The 21,822-nt window shown below is 38.5% G+C and overlaps 1 protein-coding gene across 1 annotated transcript in view; it reads left to right on the top strand.

Annotated features, from left to right (window-relative positions):
- Positions 1-21,822, top strand: part of L3MBTL4 (L3MBTL histone methyl-lysine binding protein 4) — a 554,392-nt gene that overhangs the window by 420,324 nt on the left and 112,246 nt on the right. The window contains exons 15-16 of the mRNA XM_089304912.1: positions 445-618; positions 12,711-12,781. Of these exons, the coding sequence (XP_089161038.1) occupies positions 445-618; positions 12,711-12,781 (245 nt within the window). The remainder of the gene's footprint in view (positions 1-444; positions 619-12,710; positions 12,782-21,822) is intronic.

Raw genomic sequence — 21,822 nt, 5'->3', positions numbered from 1 at the left:
GAAACATGAATATTAGGGAGTGAAAGAATAATATTCTCTGATACATTATTTTTTAATTACCCATGGCATTTTGTGATGTTTGTGGTCAAACCAGAGTGTCAATTCTGGAGGATCCACACTTTGCATCAAGTGTTATGTGACATTTTCTCTGCTCCACAGGAAGCCCATCCGCATGCTATTCTTAGAGTTTTATGTTTCCCACATTGTAAAAGCCATATGTGCTGATGAATCTGCCTGTAACATTTCCCTGACCAGTGTCCGTGGTTCTAGAGCCTGAGACTTACTTCAAAGGCTGTATGAAAAGAATCTGTTATCTGCCTGTGTTCAACCAGAAGAATGTCTCTATTCAGTTTTTAAATATTAGATGTAAGTCTGTTCTAATGGCAGTGGATCCCTGATTTATCACTAAACTGACAGCCATGCTTTCATTTTTATACAAACCAGTGCCTTTGGCTGCCCGTATTCGGACATGAACTTGAAAAAGGAGGCAACGCTTCATGATCGTCTGAGAGAACTAACACAGGCAAATTTTGAATCAGAGTCTTCACATTCAAAACAGAAAAACCTCTGTAGTTTGAGCTTCAATGGGAAACATGAAAAGGTGAACAGTCAGCCCAGGTAAGAAACTGAAAATATGAACCAGGCCGTAAACCATGTGCAATAGTACAGGAACAAATTTGTTATTAGTAATAGTTCTTATATTTCTTCAAAATAATTCCTTGTATTTCTGGATGTTGCTATGTTCTCTGTTTCATAGAATTTACTAAGCCTTGATCATCAGTTAGAAAATATTCCTGTTGCTTTGTCCCCAAATATTTTAGTTTACTTCTTTCTGAATGTACATATTATATGTAGGAAACAACTATATGTAACTGTATACTTCTAGAGGATTCCCTACTTTCTTGAAAATGTCTTTATTCCTTGGCATCATAGACATTCCATAGATACTACTCTTCATCATGGCCCAGTACTTGTATCCACTTGGTTGTATGAGGTCTGACCTGTTCCTGGCTTCTGTTGTCTTTAAGCCAGACTCACCTCACATGTGATCTCTGCTCACTGAATAGTTTCCATTTAGATTTATTGATGACACATCATCCTTTTTTTCTGTATATAAATATGATTTTAAGTATAATTTTCAATCTTTATTTGCATATAATTATTTTCAAAACAGCTATAAATACAACTTGATTTGACATTATTTAACCTAAAGGAGTAAACAATCTAAATAACATTTTCTTCAGAGAGTTCCACACTCTGTGGGGGGGACTGTAAACACAGGAAAGTGGAACCTTAAGTAAACAACAGGAAATCCCACAGGGACTGCCAAGAAAAGCTAGACAAGAACTGAAAAGCAGGGGTCTCCAGACCCTGCCACAGACAGAAGTCAATTGTGTCTGAGGCTACTGCTCCTTCTGCGTGCATCAGGTGAGAAGGGCGTGCTGCTCTGGAGTGCAGTTGCCCCAGGCCATGGAGCACCTCCTTCCCAGCAGCACTGCTGCTCCTTTACTCCCACAGGGGCACCTGTTCCTTGGTAGAATTTGTCTCATAGGACAGGCTTTTCACAGGTATTTTAGAGCTGTGAATTTTGTTCTTATTTTATGCAAATGTGTTTTAGAGCATTTGGGTGACATTTCATTTTTGTAGAATAGCCTATCTCAGTTTGATGGTTCTCTCTGGGCTGCAGGTTAGCTTTCCTCTCGATTGCATGATATATTTCCCACGGATATGCATGCCTGCCTCTCTCTTTTTGCATCCGTATCTTGCATATTTATTATTTGTTACACATCCACTCCTCTTGTTGAAACTTCACAGGGTCTACTTGTTCTTTACTGTTTTTCACACCCACACTGTTTACAACTTAAGTAGTTGAGAGCTTGAATGTCTTTTCCATTTCTTTGCTGAGGGAGAATTTTTTTTTCTATTTTTTTAATGTTTTCCATGGAACAGTGTCTATTCTAAAATTATCAATAGTATATACACTTGCCTTTTGTTCTTTTTGCTATCTTCTATTGTTCTTGTTCCAAATAAAAACCCAGTCTCTTTTGCAAATATTTTAGACATTCATCCTCATTGTCAAAAATTACAGAGACTAAACAGATCTTTGAACTGTTTTCTTAAAAAAAAGTGATCCCACCGTTGTAGTCTCTCAGAGGCTAGCTAAACTGTTCTTTCTAACAAACACAGACATATTGCCTCCCCTGTGCAGAAATCTTCTTAGGAATTTACCTTTCTTTTTTTTATTTGATTTTATTTTTTGACAGGCAGAGTTAGACAGTGAAAGAGAGACAGAGAGAAAGGTCCTCCTTCTTTTGGTTCACCCACTCAAAGGAATTTACCTTTCTTGATATATTATTAGGGACTTTTTTTAAAAGTCCATTTTTGAAAGTGTTTTGCACTTTAATATATCAGATAGGCTTAGTTACTACAGATAGAACGAGTGGAAGATGTTAGCTGATAGCAGAAAAATTTAGTTCTGCCAAATCCTGATTGTCTACAGCTGTGTAAGTCACTGAGGAACAGGGGTAGTATTGTGCACATCATGAATCCTAATGCTGCCTTTTACTTTGAAAGCCCCAAACCAAAGCCATCCTTGCACTCCAGTCCCTTTCATTTTTTCCCCAGCCAATCATTATAGTAATGTTTGACTACATAATATTAGAAGTCTGGCCCAGTTGAAATCTGTGCCATGCCCTCTGCTACCACAACTCCATGACATCCTGGCTTGAATTCTGGGGTGAGGAAAAAGAACAAGGAATAGGGTGAGGTGGACTTCAGAAAGGACATGGAAAAGTGGATTTCTTTTCCATGAACTTTGTGGAGAGCCCTCATCTGTAGACCAATAGTGCACAGACAGCATTCCTTCTAAGTGTCCTCCCAGTCACAGTCCTCGGCTGGGACTGCCTTTCTCTCTCCCAAACCTTTGCTCTTGAAATCAGATCCAGGTGGCAAATATTTAAATTCCATCTCTTCTCTTTCACATGTGGAAAAGAGGTAATTTTTTTACCTGTCTCCTGTATAAGGACAGGAGTGGGGTTTTGATTGTTGAAAATTGGAGCTACAGTTTCCACTGGCCTCCAGACAATCCATGGAGCATAAGCTGTGGGCCAGGCTTGTGTAATTGCTTATACAAGCAGCACTTGCCACCTCAGAATCTCCAGACTTCTTACCATTTGAGTGCAAAATATAAAATTAACTCTGCTTTGATATTCTTCCAGAATCAATTAGACACTGCTCAGCAATTTAAAGAATTTTGTCTTTTCCTTAACTGCACTCCAGTTTTCTGATTTTTTTAAAACGTATATTTGTTCCCTTATTATTCTTTGGGGGTGGGGTGGCAGTTACTAGTAAACTGATGGCTCCACTGCATGATGGAAATATTCTGTTTATGTTCACATTTTTTAAGGAGAGCATCATTATTTAAATTAGAATAGATTATGTACTACTAGATGTTCGCAAGATTTACCTCCAAAACAGTCAGACATGCATCTTAAGTTAATTCTCCAAATTTGGACTCATGACAGGTCACTATTATTGAGACTGTGTGTGTGTGTGTGTGTGTGTGTACTTTTTCTGACCTTTTTATGCTTCCAGAAGTTAAGAGATTGTGTTCTTTGTGCTGATAAAGTGAGTTGTAGTATATTCACAGTGTATTAGGTGGAGGCAGTGACCTTATACTTGGGTTCCTTTTGTTTGGGTATGTGCTTTGGAGTGTGTGTGGAGGATACTTCAATTTGCCTAACAGTTTATAATTTTTGCAACCATGATCTTTGCAGCTTCCCATCATCTTGCGCTTCAAGCAGAGGACACACTATTGTTATCATTGTGTTGTTGGTTATAGGCAAGGAGATAGAGACATTTTAGAGATCTGAGACTCAGATATGGATCTTATGATTAAATCTAGTGTTTCCAAGTCCAATAAAGCAATTATAACACCAGAAGTATCAATAATAACTATGTGCTTTCCTGTAATATTGCACACTTCTTTTGGGTAACCAATGTGCTACACAATTTATATGCATCATCTTGCTGATTTTATTGCATCTTCACAATAAGGTGTGTGCAGTGGGTTTTCTTATTCTGATTTTTTTTTCCCTTAGCACCTGAAAATTCAGAGAGTTTGGGCAAAGTGTCCAAGATCACATAAATCAGCAGTGGAAAAATTGGAATTTGAATCCAGCACTATAGGATTCCAAATTGCACACTTGTGTCCACTGCACTAGGCCAGAAGGAGAATGACAGTTTCTGTTTTTGAGGAAGACTGGCTGGATTTATATTTATGTTATGTTTTACTTCTTTCTGTGATTCCCAGGGTCATCTTGTGATGTATTTGTTTCTTATTTTATGAAAACTACTGAAGGGGAAGAAGCTTACCATGGTTTCCTTGAAGTGTTTATCCTTATTTATACTATAAATAATACCAGATTTTCCTTTGTGAACACATTTCATTGTAATATACTAAAGACATCTATCTGCAACAGGAGAATAAAATTATAGTCATTAAGACATTTTCATCATAAAATTACTTTGGGATGCAATTGTCTCCCACCTCTTTTTAGCTTCTTGCCTCAGGCCTGAGGAGGATGTTTCTTTCAGACTTTTCCCACCCACATAAATTTTCTTTAATAATCTTTTTGGGTTTTTTTTTCTTGGCCTCTCAAAAGCAGGGTTCAATATAGTATTCAAATTCACACAATTTATAGCACCACCATTCAATAAAATATCTGTGATATTCAATCGTTGCTATTAAGAAAATCTAAGGAAAATGACTAATTAAAGCTTGCTTTGTTTTTTCTGATCCCTGCATATGATAAATTTTATTCACTTCACGAAGGTCTTTACTGGTAATAAAGATGGCTGAGGAAAATTATGGCAATCAGAGGGAATGGCATGCAGTGGAATAGTTCCTTAATGATTCTCAAAATAAATTGCAATGCCATGAGCTAACTAGGTTGAGTAGTGGAAACTACTCAAATTAGCTACAGTATAAATACCTTCCATGAGGGCCATTTTCAGAATTATAATTGTATTAGTTAGTTGTTCCACATATTAACCTCCAAAGTTAGTAAATAAGTTTTCTTTAATCCATCAGGCCTTTCTCCTCTTCTTCCCACATGGAAGTCCCTGCTTTGGGGCTAAAGCTGCTGCATGTCCCCATTTGCTCCCATTCTCATCCACAATTTGTCGATGCCTACCTGGAAGCCTTCTTTGCCAGCCTTTATCCATCCTTTATTCCTGCCTCATTCTCCTCCCTTCCCCAAGGCTTATCTCTGTCTAAAGTTTTCTAAACATCCCAACCTGTATTAGCTTCTTGAATGTAGAGATTGGGTTTTACAAGTATCTATATTTATAACAGTATAATGCCTGACACTTGGTAGACACTCAAGCTAAATAGATTTTGAGCAACCACTGCTTGCAGAGACAGTGGTAGGCACTGGGATAGTGTTAAGTAAGAGATAGTCCATCCCTTGCTCCCAGCATCCCACTGACCTTTGGTGTTGTATTACACATTAGCTTCTATATGTGACTTCCTGCATGTTCTGCTTGAATCCTTGTTTTGTGTGGGTGCCTTCTCAAGAAGATTGTAGGCTGCTAAAGAGAAGGACCAGTGTTCACTATGCTTTGGTTTTTTTCTGCATTACTGTTCACATTACATAGATTCTTAGTATATCTAAGTTGATTGATTCAGCTAATATAATTTCATTTTCCTTTTAGAATCTGAATCTTTTATCTTTAAAATGGACATGAATGTGAGGCTTATATAAGATTGTTAAGATAGGTGTATCAATGTACACATTGATATGGGTGTAGATATATGACCAGGCCTGCCACATAGTCGAAATGATTGAAATAATAGTTCTATATATTTTTTCTGTTTTTATAAAAAAATACTGATTTTAAAGTCTTGCAGTGGATCAGTATTAGCTGTGTGTGTTACATGTCTTCCCCACTGAATATAAGAGTTTAGACCTTTATATATTTAGTATAACACTCAGCATCAATAAGCAAATTAAGTAATAAACAAACACTGATGAAAACACCAGGACGACTCAGGATCCTTCTGGACCTGAATGGAATCGTGGCTGAACAGGAAACTCCAAGGGCATTTAGAGAAGCTCCCTTCTGCTCTTCACCTCCAATCAGATTCTGAGGAGCCTCTAGCCAGGTATAACCACCTGCAAGATTAATAGTAGGAAAGGACTCGAGATTAATTCGGTTTATCCCAAGGAGAAAAAAGGAAAGCAAAGAAAAGGAATTGAGTCCCTTTATTAACTCTCTAGTTGGTGGCATCTCTGAGCTTTCTGACTTCTAAGGCATAGCTCTTCTCACTAGGCCGTACTACTGCCTACCCTGGAAGTACAATTCAGTCAGAGCAGAATTGGATTTGGACTTTTGGAGAGCTGCGTAACACTTGACTTGATGAATTCAGGATCATGGCCATTGCCAGGTCCTGAAGTTAGACATATTTATTCACTCATTTAACATTGACTCACTGAGTAAATATTGAGAAGGACTCTGCTCCAAACTCCAGGGAACAGCAGTAGACAAAACAGAACTCCCTATCCCTATCAAGCTTTCACGCAGTGATAAGAAAACCACCCAAGTTAGTGAGTAACAGTAGGGTGTAGTTGATTCATTCATTGTAGCACCACTCATTCATTTACCAAGTATGTGTGAAGCTTCTACTGTTGCAAAGCGGTGTGTTAGGCATTGGAGACATGGAGGTGACCAAACAGAAACAGAAGAGGGAAAAAGACAGGAAGTCATGAATGAAAAGAAAATCACAAGTTGTGACAGGTGCCAGGAAGGAAGTAACAGTGGTGCGATGAGGGTCACACTCAGGATGTCCTCAACAGTTACCCATCACAAAGCCTGGAAAACATAAGCAGGTACAAGTCATTGTGGGAAAAAATGTTTCTGCTGACTATTTTGAAATAGAGCATGAAGTGCATTGTGTCACAGTCAATCCATTGACTCGGAAGTGTTGAGAGAAACTGTGATGAGAGCAATGGGTGTGGCCCTCCCCAGGCTCCACCCATCCTGTTCCCTTTGACACCTCAATTAAAAATGTCTTTTATTTCCCAAACACACTTAGGCTTTTGCTGAAAAGTTGTGAAATAACCAATGTATGCCTGCGTGGGGTCATAAAAATATTTTTATGAGCTGATTCTCATGAGGCATTTTATAATTTATTGTGCATCTCTGGGTTTCTGGATTCTTGCCTTGCATGGGCCTTTAGTAATGAAATCCAGAGGAACAGTGTGTCCTACAGTCTCCATGGTTCCTTGCAGAGAGGAAGTGTGAGTGTTCCTGTACCCAGGAAAATAAACCTCTGCTGCACGAGCACCAGCAGGCGCTGTTTTTTCGTCTACATTCCTAACTTGGCTCTAAGATAATTACTTCCCGCTCATTGTAAGTAGTAAAGTTGAGACACTTATCATGATTTTTATTTCTCATTACTAAAGGCATACTTATTTGTTATAAGAAAATTAGAAAATATAGATGAGTATAAAGGAAAGTTGAAAGACTTTAATAATATCTACCTTTTATGAAACAGCATAACCTGTGTGCATGTAAAAATGTGAGTAAGTGCCCACCTTCATCATTCAAGTGATGTGGAGCTTTTTAAATGAATGGTTTCCCTTTCCCTACTCCTCAGCATCGATGCTGTATTCTGAGGTTCCTGGTGCTCACAGATTGTCATGTGCTGTCCACTCTTTGTATGTCCATGTCTATACAGGCCTGTGCACAGGCACATACATCTCTAGCTTGTGTTCATTTGCAGTGTGTTATCTTGGATATAGCAGTATGCCATTGATAAATGGCTACATCAACACAAATGGATCTGTGCATTATTTTGGACAAAAGGGTCCTATTCCATAGTGTAGACACATTTGAACTCATTCAGCCTGCTCCCTCATTGATAGGCAGTTTCCTTTACCATCCCTCTTATATTGACAAAACAAACTAGTTCATATGCACAAGAGTATTTCCAAAAGTCCACAGAAAATGGAATTTAAAACATTTATTTCATAGCCATTTGGGGAGTGAACCGGTGGATAGAAGATCTGTCTTTCCCCCCCATCTCTGTCACTCTGCCTTTCAAATAAATAAATAAATCTTTAAAAAATTTTTCCAAATGCCATGCTTAGCTTTTCCTTAATGTTAATTTTCCATGAACTTTTAGAAAACTACTTTCCTGCACGTATATACTTTAAAAAAAAAAACTGTACCCAAATCAACTTTTCTTTCTTTCTTTCTTTTTTTTTTTTTTTTTCCATTATTTGGCTACGGCTGGCACTACGCTGATCCGAAGCCAGGAGCCAGGTGCTTCCTCCTAGTCTCCCATCATTTTCCATTAACTTTTTGAAGTCCACATGTTTATCATACTAATGCTTTATACTACCACTTTAAAAAGGTTTATTTATTTATTTGAAAGTTAAAGTAACAGGGGCCAGCACCGTGGCTCACTTGGTTAATCCTCCTCCTCTGGCGCCAGCATCCCATATGGGTGCCGGGTTCCAGTCCCAGTTGCTCCTCTTCCAGTCCAGCTCTATGCTGTGGCCCAGGAAGGCAGTGGAGGATGGCCCAAGTGCTTGGGTGCCTGTACCCGCGTGGGAGACCAGGAAGAAGCACCCTGGCTCCTGGCTTCGGATCCGCGTAGCTCTGTCCGTAGCGGCCATTTGGGGGGTGAACCAATGAAAGTAAGACCTTTCTCTCTCTCTCTCTGTCTCTCACTATCTAACTCTATCTGTCAAATAAATTTTAAAAATAAAAAAAAAAAGAAAGTTAAAGTGACAGAGAGAGACAGAGTGATCTTCTGCCTGCTGGGTCACTCCCAAATGGCCACACGGGCCAGGTTGGGGCAAGGCCAAAGCAGGGAGCCAGGAACTCCATCAAGGTCTCCCATGTGGATAGCAGGAGCCCAAATACTTGGGCCATCATTTTCTACCCTCTGAAATTTATTAGCAGGGAGCTGAATTGGAAGTAGAGCATCTGGGACTCCAACCAGCATTCTGATATGAGATGCCAGTGTTACAACCAGTAGCTTAAGCCTCTGTCCCACACCACCAGCCCCTATAGTGCTGTATTTTAAAATGTTTATTTGTTATTTACAAACTGAACATACTGTATGATTCCTTTGAGTTGACAGAATCTCACAGTTATTGAAGTAGTTTCATGAATCCAAACATACATACACATCGGGAAACAAAGCTTTTGTAGGCCTCACCAGTTTTCTCCAGGTCCACTTTTCATCCCACACCACATCCTGTGGCTAATTCTCCCCAACCCCTGCCTTTTCGAGGACCATATCCTTCACCTTTAGGGCTCTCTGCCCTTCCCATAGGAAAGTTTGTTATTGGCCTAGACCAAACCCCTAATGTGCCCAGTGCATTTTGACTATAGGGAACTTTCTAGAACAGGGGTCAGCAAACCTTTCCTGTGAAGAGCCAGGTTAAATAGCTTGGGTTTGGGTGGCCATCAGTATCTGCTAACAGTTTCTCACCTCAGGCTAGTAGTGATCACAGACAAGGATGCTACAGAAAACAGTGCTAGTAGCTATACATGAAACGCCATTTAAGAGTGGGTGATAGGCAAGATGTAACTCATGGGCTAGAGTTCACCAACTTCTGTTGCAGCAGCTAGATGAACTTGAGTCAAATACAAATTCTGGTTCTTCTACTTTGAACAAACTCATTGACTTCTCTGTCTTTTATTAATATGAATTCCTTAATGTTAGGCATGAAGTTCAGGGCCCTGCACTTAATGAGCACGACATGGTAGCCATTGATACTGCCCTGTTATCAAGGAGAAACCTAGGAGGAAGTTCAGAGAACACGCAACCCTTCTTCCAACTTAGAGTTGCAAAATAGTAAGCAAGTAGAAAAACAGCAGAGAGCAGAGACTATCAGTTATGAGTGGCAAGTTTCACCTCTGGATCATGTATGTTCCTTAATGGAATGAATCTGGTAGAGCTAGACAGACAGATAGCTTGACACTTGCTGTTGTAGCAGCAGTACCATTAACAAAGGACTTTGAATGTTGGTTAGGGTGCCTGGAACTATGGCTATATGAAGGGTGTGGACCAGGCTTCAGGAAGAATTACTGGTGAAGTAGAAACCTCTGGAGACTTAGACCTTTTTAGCTAAATTAGAAACAAAATGTGCTTCTTTGGCACCTTACTGGCCTAGTGATCTCCAGACATTTATTGGCTGTGAGAAAATACTTTCAAGATTCAGACACTCCAGTGGCTTTCTCTGCTGTCCACGATTTGTAGTCCAAACACCTGGGAACAGCATGAAAGGCCCTCTGCAGCTCGGCTCCAACTTACTTGGTTAAGGTCACCTTTACTTTCGTAGTGCAGATGCTTCAGTCAAATCCATTGATTTGCTTATTCAGATCCCCCAAACACTTCTCCCCTCTCATGTTTCTCATGCTCATTCTATTCCAGTTCCTTCTTTTCACCCTCCTGAATTCTCTAGGCCTTTAGAAACCTATCAGTCACTCCTCCCCCAATCCTCTGCAGATCACCCCAGCTTGGAGCCTACACCAAGCCATGTCCTCCCTTCAGCCCTTGGGAGCATTACTGACCGACTGTCCCTTTCTGTTCTTTCTGTGACTTCTCCTTATCAATGTCCCTGTAAATAATGGGTGAGCCCTACCTTACTGGAAGATGATGAGTGTGGCAGAGGCATCCTGAATTTGGAATGCGAAGGCTTGAATTGGTATCCTGGCTCTAGCTCTGAGTCACTATGTGACCAACTTGGGCAAAGCCAGCTCTTTGTGAAGTGAGAGCACTATTCCTGCCTACCAGAGCTTTTGAGAGTGAAATGAGGCTAAGCCAAGGGAAGTGGCTGGGAGTCCTTGGGAGGTGCCTACCTCATGGAGCATTCAAGACTCAGCTGCTCAGGGGTAAAACAGCACCATCACACACCCAGGATTAATTACAGCACCTGGCATTAAAAATAAAAGCACCACTCAATAAATTTATTCAATTTATTTAGAAATTTTTAAAATCCTCTTCAAAGTTGCATAACACAGGCTAGCTTTTATATTTTAATTTTGTAAAGTAAAATTGAGATCTTCAATGGTATGTGTTACTGAGGGATGCTTTAGGATGGTTTGAAAGTCAACTCAAAGTTTCATAAAATTTGTAAAATTGAGTGAAAAGTTCCCAAGGATTTGCCAAAAATTTGTAAGCAGAGTTGAACTTGTTCTTCCTTTTCTCCATCTTATTCTTTGCAAAATGGCTATCCTGCTGTTCCATGCATGTGGTGGTACCTCCCAGCATCCTGTACTGACCAGCTCCATCCCACCGGGTGCTCCCTGCCTAACTTTGAGTCCTCTTTCTGTAGATACAGTCTTTCCCAACAGAATGTTAACAGATCCTGATTAGATCCCTATATGTATGTAGACATAGATATAATGAAAAATATAATAAAATTATACATATTAAATTATAAAAAATAGTCCACACATTTTTATATATGCCCATGATAAGTCATTTTAAGTTGTTTACATATATATGTGTATATGTGTGTGTGTGTGTGTGTGTGTATCTGATTACTCAAAACAACCCAGTGAGGCAAGTGCTTTCCATTTTCTGGATTGGAAGAGTAAGAGCATTTCATCGCCCACCTAGGGTCACACACCTGTGGCCTGGGGCCTGGGTGGGACTCCAGTTTTCCCACGCTAGGTGCACTGTTTCTCCATTGCACCAGAGAGGATTCGCGACCTACTGTGAGTTCTAGAGACAGAATTTCAACCAGAACGCTTCCTCACTTTCTTGCCTTTCAAATAAAATGTCTTAATGATGAAGAAGTGGATAGAATGTACTTTGACTATGACATACACACTTACATAACACGTCCATAAAATTACCACAATTCATGCCCAAGTCATGTAGGTTTCTAGGTAGGGGTTTGGTCACTGAATCCACTTCCTCACCTGCAACAAAAACTGTCCTTACTTTTTCAACTCTGGGACTTGTCAGTGAACATAAAATGAGAGTTGCTTTTCAGTTGGAAATGAGAACATGTGCAAAGCAAGGTATTAGAATCTCATTAAAATCAAAATATATACAGATAACTTAATTATCTCAGGTTTGTCTACCTAAAATTAATTACCAGGTAATTAGCTCTCCTAGAAAAGTTTCATTTTAGAAAGTTCCCTATTCATTATAAAGTATGAACCTCAAGTTTTAATAAGGTTCCATGATGAAAGTTACAAAATTAGGCCTTACTGAATACTGCAACATTTTAAAAGTTAATTAATTCTCTGACATTCAGCAATGTAACTAAATTACTTCATAGAGTTGTTTGAGTACAATGTCTATAATCTTCTGATTAAAATAATAAGCATTAAAATCAGTAGCAATTATTATTTACCCATCTACCACAGCATCACCCCATCCCCGATAGTCTCAGGATCTGAAGAGGTGATCGCCAGAGGATTCTATCAAGGTTTTGCTGCAATGAATGAGGAAAAACACTCAAGTTTCAGTTGTAAAAGTCAGAGTTTCTGTGCAAAAGTGTATTTTTTAAAGTCTTAAACTAAAGAAAAATTCTACCAAGGCTGTGTGCAGCAGAGTAGCTAGCTGCTAATCCATTGTTTACCCTGTGGTTTCTATTTAAATTTGTACTGCTATCATGATTTATTTCTACTTCACATGATAATGAATCTAGATTTTATTTCTGTTCTTTGCCCAGACTTGTACAGCAGGCAAAGAGTTTGAAAATCAAAGGAAAAGAAGATATTGACTTGGATAATCTCTTCAGAGGTAAAAACACAAACATTAGCAAAACTGCAGATTATACTTTTTGTTGTTCAGAATGTCTTCTCTGTTTGTTCAGTTTTATCTTTCCAGTAGAGAATGGTGGAAAGAAACTGATTAGAAGTCAAGACACTGCCCTGCTTCCAACCCTGTGAATCATTCATTCTGTCACTTCAGTCCTCTAAACGATAATTTTCTAATTTTTAAAGTGAAAGGACTAGACTCTGTGGTGTCTGGCCTCCTCTCATGACAGGACTCAGCCAAGCCTGCTGAAGTCATAGTCAAATTGGTTGACTCTGTTGCTCTGCCATCTGCAGAGGCCATGAAGGGAAACCATGACTATTGGGAAAGTAGAAAATGCATCTCATTAGGGACAGGGATATTGGGGGAAATGTTTAACCATCAGAGCTGATGGATTTGTTGGACTGTAGGAAAAAGAACTGTATATTTTCCTTGAGTTAGTTTGTCTCCTCTGAAGGCTCAATATGGAAAGAATGTTGGGGTCAGGTTGCATTGTAGTGGGTGTAGTGGGTATTTGCTTGGCTGTGTTATAGTGCAGAGTGTTTGATTTGGTCAGGTGAAAATAGTGGTAATTTGTGATGTATATCCTGTGTCTTCTGCCTATTAGTTCTATGGTATCTTTCAGAACATGGTAGATCTGTTCACCTTCTTGAGAAAAGGAAAACTCATGAGTTTGCGGCAAACTTGGGCAGAAGAGCAGCACATTCGTACAATTTGGTGATACTTCACTTCCTATCCAATTTCAGTGATCTGCTTGAGTTTAACAGCAAACCAGAATCAGAAGAAAAGGGCTATGCGGCCTTTGGCCAATGCTGGACAGCTTATTCCAGTGGGTGGAGCTCTTGCTTCCATCTCAGCCACACCAGCTGAGGGCCTTTTCCTCAAAACACGGAGGGCAGTCCAGTGGCTTGGAACTCTTCACACGCTTGCATGTTTCTCCCTCACCAGAAGAACTTCCCTTTAACATCACCAGAGCTGACGCTTGCTTTCAATACGATAAATAGCTGATATTTTAGTAACTGCTGCATACGAATGTTCTCATCCACTGCACTAAGCCCAAATTCTGTAAACAACATGTTTTGGAACCATATAAGAAACCTTAAAAAAAGTGTCAGTGTTTTAATTCATATTTTGACACTTTTGAAAATATCTTCACAGAGTAATTATGTATATGTTCCTGTTAAAACAGATACACAGTTTTGCCATTCTCATAGTAAGAGTAGTAATGAGGCGCATCCTGACAGAAATAGAAAATACCAGTAGCAAAATGCATTGGCAGGGTGTGAACGATGGAATCTCTCCCAGCTTGCTCAGTGTGCACTGGCTCTTCCCTGCATCTCTTAGAAAGGTTTCTGCCCATATGCTTGCGCGTACTGCTGCCTGCACTGCGCTCGTTAATTTAGACATTGCGATTTCCAGGTCTGTGGCAGCAGAGATGGCAGTAATGTCAAAAAGCAAGGACTGGGGCAGCTGTCTCGTGCAGAGCACAGTTGCCAGGGCCTTTAGAATGGCACGAGGGGGCCACAGAAATTCCCAGGTGCTGCATTCAGCACTTATTTCCTAGACTAGCCTTTTGTCACCCAAAGTCATTCTTCCTCATATTGGTCTAATCCCCATTACTATCATTAAGCTCGTTTGCTCTGGTTCTAGCCTGGATGAGACAAAATAATGAGAATAAATATGTTACCACAGTGACATTTTATGGTAACGAAATTTCCTTTATTTTTCTTAGGCATGTAAACCTCAACATAATTTCCAAGTCCTTATCTTTCTTCTTTTTTGGTCTGGGCATAGATTTAAATGAATAATGCCTGCATTCATTAGGAGTCTTTCTCTTTTCTTTTTTTAAAAGAAGAATGGGCCAAAATGTGTTTTCCATGAGGGGAAACTCTGCACTTTTGGAGGTGGTGCTCACAGATGTCCCCATGCACAGGTAGTTTCTGTTTTTAAGACCTTGGGCATGTTTGTAGTTTTTACTTGTAATCAACTTTGTTTTAAAAAGCACTTTACTCACAATATATATGCTAGCATTTATAGTACGAAGTTTTTTTAAAGCTACTCATTTTCTAGTATAATTCTTAGGGATTCAACTCTCTTTCCTATTCTATAGAACGTATAAAAATAAGACTGAATGACAGAAAGTTTAAATTGCTTCATAGTTAAGTAAATCTGTGAAACAAAGCATGGTTATATTAAAACTATGTTTGGTATTGCAATTGACAGGAGTACAGTTGGAATTTGTCTTACTAATCTCGAGGTTTACAGGTAAGCTCGTTGAGTGCTATAAGGAAAACATGACCAGTGGTAATTGTCCTTTGTGCCTTCTGTTAAGTCACATAGCTCAAGAATGCAGACATGTGACAATACATGTCCTTCTCTGGCATGAAACTGGGTATCTTTGCAGTAGCAAAGGGTTTTTACCTTTACTCAGTAAATGTTCCTCAGAGAACAAAACAGAATCTGCTTCTTGAACACAAGTTGAAAAAGGCTAATTAAAGTGAATTTGCATTAATGATGAAAGATCAGCTCATGTAAGTGAAGAGAGCCTGGAAACAGAGCAGCTACAGCTAAGCTCCTTGGTGCATCAAACAGCTATCATTGTTGGACCAGTGCATTGCCCCACACCAGGGGATGTCTTTGGGATTGTGGGATGGCCTGCTGGAACATTGATTTTTTTTAAAAGTATTTATTATTTTGGGTTTCAAACATATGTCTATATTCATTTTTCAAAAATCCCAAAATTTCATGAGGTAAAAACTTAAAATTAATAAACATTGTTAATACATCCTTCATAGATTTATTTTGAATATAATTTACATTTTATTATCTTATCCAATATAAAATCATATATTATTTGGTGATTTAATTGATATATGATGTTTATCTTTTTTAAAGATTTGTTTATTTATTTGAAGGGCAGAGTTAAAGGGAGAGAGAGAGAGAGAAAGAAAGAGAGTTCTTCCATCCACTGGTCACTCCTCACATGGCTGTGACGGCCAGAGCTGAGCCAATCTGAAGCCAGGAGCCAGGAGCTTTCTCTGTGTCTCCCACATGGGTGCAGAGGCCCCAGTATTTGGGCTATCCTCTGCTGCTTCCCCAGGCCATTACCAGGCAGATGGATGGGTAGTGGGGTAAGCAGAATATGAACAGGCATCTGTATGTGATGCAGGAGCCTTAGATGGCAGTTTTACCTGCTATGCCATGGCACTGGTCCCCTCATTATTATCTTTCTAAATCAGTGTACATACACCTGCCAGGTTCACATTAATTAATTAATTAATTTATTTATTTGAAAGGTGGAGAGACAAGGAGAGATCTCTTTATCTATTCATTCACTCCCCAAATGCTTGCAACATCCAGGTCTGGGCCAGGCTGAATCAAGGAGCTTGGTACTTAATCAAGGCTCCATGTGGGTGGAAGGAACCCAGATACTTGAGCTATTACCAGCTGTGTACCAGGGTGCACATGAGCAGGAAGCTGGAATTGGGAGTAGAACCAAGACGCCAACGCAGGTACTGTGGTGTGAGAAGCAGCTATCCTGAGCAGAGTCTTAACTGCTCCATAAAACATCCATCCCTCTTTCTTTTCTAAGTAAACATACTCTCACTTAATCACCACCTGGCCAACAAACAGACCTTGACCAGAAGCCTGCCTTCTACTGGCCCATTGCCTCTTGCCATGGTAGAGCCTGCTTTGACCTCTCCTGCTGTTAGTTACTTTTTTGTGTTTTGGATGTTTCATAAATGGAATCACATGCTAAGCGCTTTTTGATGTTTGACTTGTTCTGCTAATAGCATGCTTGTGAGATATATCCAAATAATGGCTTACTCATTCTCATTGCTGTTTATTACTCAAGTTTGTGAAGATACCCCAATTTATTTAGCCACTTTAATGTTGATTGTTTTCAATTTTACACTCTTAACAGTAGTGCCACCAGGGATATTGTAGTATGTGATTTGATAGATATGTCTTTGCATTTCTGTAAAGGAACATCTATGAGTGGAATTTCTGGATAATTGGATTTATGTGAGTTCAACTTCATTGGCTAGTGTCATGTCATTACAAAGCAGTTTACCCAGTGCATGCCTGCCAGCACTGTATGAAAACTGCAGGTTCTGCACATCCTTTCAGTAGTTGTTATTTGTCAGTCTCCTTAATGGTATCCATTCTTTTGGGATTACAGTGATATTTAATTATGCTTTTACTTTTGTGTTTCCCTGAGACCTAATGAACTTGAATACAATTTCATTTTGGTAGCTATTTGAGTGTCCTCCTTTGTGAAGTATCTTTCCTGTTTGACTTTGCAGCTGTCTTTTTTGTTTGTTCTCAGTTGTCTTTTTCTTACTTGGGAAGAAATCCTTCATACTGCGTATGAGCACATTGTTGGAGAGATGCATTTTTCATGTCTTCTCCATTCTGTGATTTGCTTTTTTACTCTATTGAGGGTGCCTTGTGATGAATACAGATTCCAAATTTTAATGTAGTCTATCGATTCTTTCTGCATGGTTGGTGCTTTTAGTTTTATTTTTTAATAAAAATTTAATTTTTAGTTTAATTTTAGTTTAATTTTTTTAATGTTAGAATTATTGCCTATTTCATCTTCATAAAGATATTATTCTATTTTTATTCTAGAATTTTTTAAATCTTTCTCATCTAGATCCATAATTCACATAGAATTGATTTTATACAAATAACTATATAAATATGTGTGTGTTTGTGTGTGTTTGTTTCTGGACTCCATTCCATTCCATTGGTTTATTTTTCTGTTCTTGTATCAATACCATATTGTCTTAGTTATCATGATTTTATATAATACATGTTGCTAGCTAAGAATGTCACTCCTTCAGTTTTGTTCTTCTTTGGCATTGCCTTGATTATTCTCTTCCCTTTACATTTCTGATAGGCTTCTACATTTACACACACACACACACATATACGTACACACAGCCCATAACATCTGCTCTGGTTTTGATTAGAATATCAGTGAATCTGTAGAACAATTTGAGTTTAATTGGCGTGTTCTAATTCATGGACATGGTATATCTTCAATTCAGTTAAATATTCTTTAGTAATTTTCAGTAGTATGAGGTTGTTTCCCTGAACTAATACCTCCAGTGTAAAGTTGAATAGATGCAACAGCAGCAAAGCATCTGTGTTTTATTCTCATGATACTTCACATAGTTTTCTATGGTAGATGGGGTAAATTTGCCTCCATTTCTAGTTCATTCTTTTTTTAATCAATGGCAGTGAATTTTGTCGGATGCTTTTTCTGCTCTTATTGATATGATTATATGATTTTTCTCCCTTCTTATGTGAATAAGTGAATTAAAATGATTCTTAATGAAAATTTTAGTGATATTTGCCATAAACATGGGAAATTGTGCAAATTATCCTTGTGTTATTCAATAAATTTCATAAAATGAACATTCTTGAACACCCAGTTCAAGAACAGAATCAATGTTTCATTACAAACACAGGTAAACCTCATTTGCATACTTCTGATCTACATGCATATCCATTGATATGATTTAGTTAAATAACAGCAAAACAGTTCAGATTTCAGTGACCATAATATGTTAAATGAGCTTGCAAAAAGTACTAGCTCTTTAGTACTACCTGTTTGCTAGTAATAGTGTCTCATCATGTTCAGTAGCCAATGATTTATGTCTATCAAAGTCTGTCAGTGATTGGTCATAGCACATCTGTTATTCAGTTCACATGCTGACAAAAGGGCATTTGTTCAGTTGCCTGCTTGCCACCAAGTGATAAACTCACATGGTATTTTACAAAACTGGATATTATGAAAAGGAAATTGGCCAACAAACGTGTTAGTACAACAAAGAAAGGAAATGATGAATGCTGAAAATTAACAAATGTAATCACATGTAAAGACATTTATTAAAAATAGTTGGCCATAGGAAAGCAGCAGAAGATGGCCCAAGTCCTTGGGCCCCTGCACCTGAGTGGGAGACCCAAAAGAAGCTCCTGGCTTCTAGCTTCAGATCAGTCCACCTCCAGCCATTATGACCATTTGGGGAATGAACCTTTGGATGGAAGATCTCTCTCTGTTTGTGGCTCTGCCTTTCAGTTAAATAGATGGGACTTTGGGAAAAAAAGTTAAACATGAAATAGCAATAAACCAGTCATTCCAATTCTGTGCATTTAGCCTAAAGAAATTAAAGGATGCCTACCCACAAAAAAAAAATTAAAAGCAAGCATTAGGAGAAATAGAGGTGTATTTCAAAATTATAAAGAAGTCAGATAATTAGAATGTAGGAGTATGATGATTCAAAATTTATATGGGTCTAGTGATATAGTCTAAAATAAAAAGGAGTAAGAGATAATGCCACAATCATAGTGGAGGATTTTAACACATTTATCTCAGGTACCAAAAGAATAATCAGATAAAAAGATAAATATCAGTAAGGATTAAAAAAGATCTAACAACACTATTAACAAACACTGCTCAAAATATGTCCTCTGATCTCAGTGGAATACAGCTAGAAATCATTAACAAAAGATAATGAAATCTCCAGCTCTTGGAAGTGAGGCAAATACTTCTACCCAGAGATAAAAGAACTCACCATGTAAATGAAAAAATATTTTGAATTAAAGATTATGAAATTTGACAAATCAAGACCTATAGGATATAGGTAAAGCTATGCTTTTAGATTAATACCAATAGCTTTAAGTCCATATATTGAAATACATTTAAAATGTAAATGATCTAAGTAATCATTTAATGAAGTCAGAAAAACATTATCAAAGTAGACCCTAAGAGTGTGGAAAGTAGCAGTAATAACGATAACAATAATAGCAGAAATTAATAATAGAAAAAAACACAAACATACAGTGGGGAAAATCAACAAACAAAAGTTGGCCCATTGAAAAGACAGATAAACCTCCAGCAAGATTTATCAAGAGAAAGAGACACAGAGAGATGGAGGGAAACAGTGGGAGAGACAACTGCACAAAGGATTCCATTTGAGAAATCAGGAAGGACATACCATGGTCTCTATAGATACTGAACAACTCATCAGAGACGTTGTAGACAGCTTTGTAGCAACAAACTTGACAATTCAAATGAAAAAGACAAATTCTTATAAAAACTGATACAAGAAATATTAATTCTGAAGACTTTAATCACTAGATCAATTGAACCTGCAATAACACTCTTCTCATTAATTGTGGTGTTAATAATAAAAACTCTCTAGGTTTAAATAGCTTTTCTCATGTTTCTTTTTACCTTATTGAATAACTGTGATATGGAGTGAGCATCTCTTCTATGTCTTAGTAAACAATCATCCTCCTATCCAAGTTTGGATCCACTTCCAGTGTTTCATCCTTCGCACTTGCAATGTTGTATAAAATGTCTGACAGTCCCTTTACTGTGCAGGGCTTTTGTTTGTTTTGCCAGCATCACATCTTGTTGCGGCATCTTCAACTTGTGTGTCACAACCACTTTTCTTATTGTGCTAATGAACTTGTCATCACTCAGATCTCTGGATGCATATCTAGAGTCTTGAATAGTGACAAGGTAGGCATTTCTATGGTAGGCTATTTTTTTTTTATTTTTACCTAGAAACCATTTACTTAAGGTCTATAAACTGCATGTATTTCATACATACAAATTTAGGAATATAGTGATTTTTTCCATCCTACAATCCCTCCTACCCTTCTTCCTCCTCCCTCTCCTATTTCCATTTTAATTTTTACTAAGATCTATTTTCAATTAACTTTTTACACATAAGATTTGCTTTGTACTAAGTAAAGAGTTAAACAAATAGTAAGAAAAAAACAAACAAAAAAAAACCTGTTCCTCAACAGCCAAGATAAGGGCTGCTCAAAATCATTGCATTTCAAAGTGTCAATTTCACTTCTATAGATTACCTTTAGATACTGTATTAGTTACCACAAATCAGGGAGAAAATATGGTATTTGTCTTTTGGGGACTAACTTATTTCACTAAGTATAATGTTTCCAGTTGCATCCATTTTGTTTTTTTTGTTTTTTTGACAGGCAGAGTGGACAGTGAGAGAGAGAGACAGAGAGAAAGGTCTTCCTTTTGCCATTGGTTCACCCTCCAATGGCCGCCGCGGCCAGCGCGCTGCGGCCGGCGCACCGCGCTGATCTGATGGCAGGAGCCAGGTACTTATCCTGGTCTCCCATTTGGGTGCAGGGCCCAAGTACTTGGGCCATCCTTCACTGCACTCCCGGGCCACAGCAGAGAGCTGGCCTGGAAGAGGGGCAACTGGGACAGAATCCGGTGCCCTGACCGGGACTAGAACCCGGTGTGCCGGTGCCACAAGGTGGAGGATTAGCCTAGTGAGCCGCGGCGCCGGCTCCATTTGGTTTTAAGTGACAGGATTTCATTTTTTTAATTGCTATGAAGTATCCCATGATGTGCATACATACACCATAATTTTTTTATCCAGTTTTAAGTTAACAACATCTGGGGTGATTCCACATCTTAGCTATTGTGAATTGTGCTGCAGTAATCATGGGGTACAGATAACTCTTTCATATGCTGATATCATTTCCATTGGGTTAAATCCCAGGAGTGGGATGGCTGGGTCTTTTGGTAGGTCTGAATTCAGATTTCTGAGGTTATCTCCATACTTTCTTCCACAGAGGCTATACCAGTTTACATTCCCACCAAGAGTGGGTTAGGGCACCTTTTTCCTCATATCCTCACCAGCATTTGTAGTTTGTTGATTTCATATGAAAGTCATTCTAACTGGAGTTAGTTGAAATCTCATTGTGGTTTTGATTTGCATGTCCCTGATAGCTAGTGACCCTGTGCATTTTTATATATCTGTTGACCATTTGGATTTCCTCTTTTGAAAAATGTCTGTTCAAGTCCATTGCCCATTTCATAACTGTGTTGTTTCTTTTTCTGTTGTTGAGTTTTTTGAGCTCTCTGTATATTCTGGATATTAATCCTTTATCAGTTGCATAGTTTGCAAATATTTTCTCCCATCCTGTTGGTTGCCTCTTCACTTTCCTGAGTGTTTCTTTTAAAGTGC

Source organism: Oryctolagus cuniculus, chromosome 10 (assembly GCF_051225735.1).
Source record: "Oryctolagus cuniculus isolate XC-2025 breed Fujian yellow rabbit chromosome 10, ASM5122573v1, whole genome shotgun sequence".
In the NCBI taxonomy this organism is placed as follows: domain Eukaryota; kingdom Metazoa; phylum Chordata; class Mammalia; order Lagomorpha; family Leporidae; genus Oryctolagus; species Oryctolagus cuniculus.
Note: the sequence above shows the minus strand (reverse complement) of the source record. Positions and strands in the feature narration are given on the sequence as shown.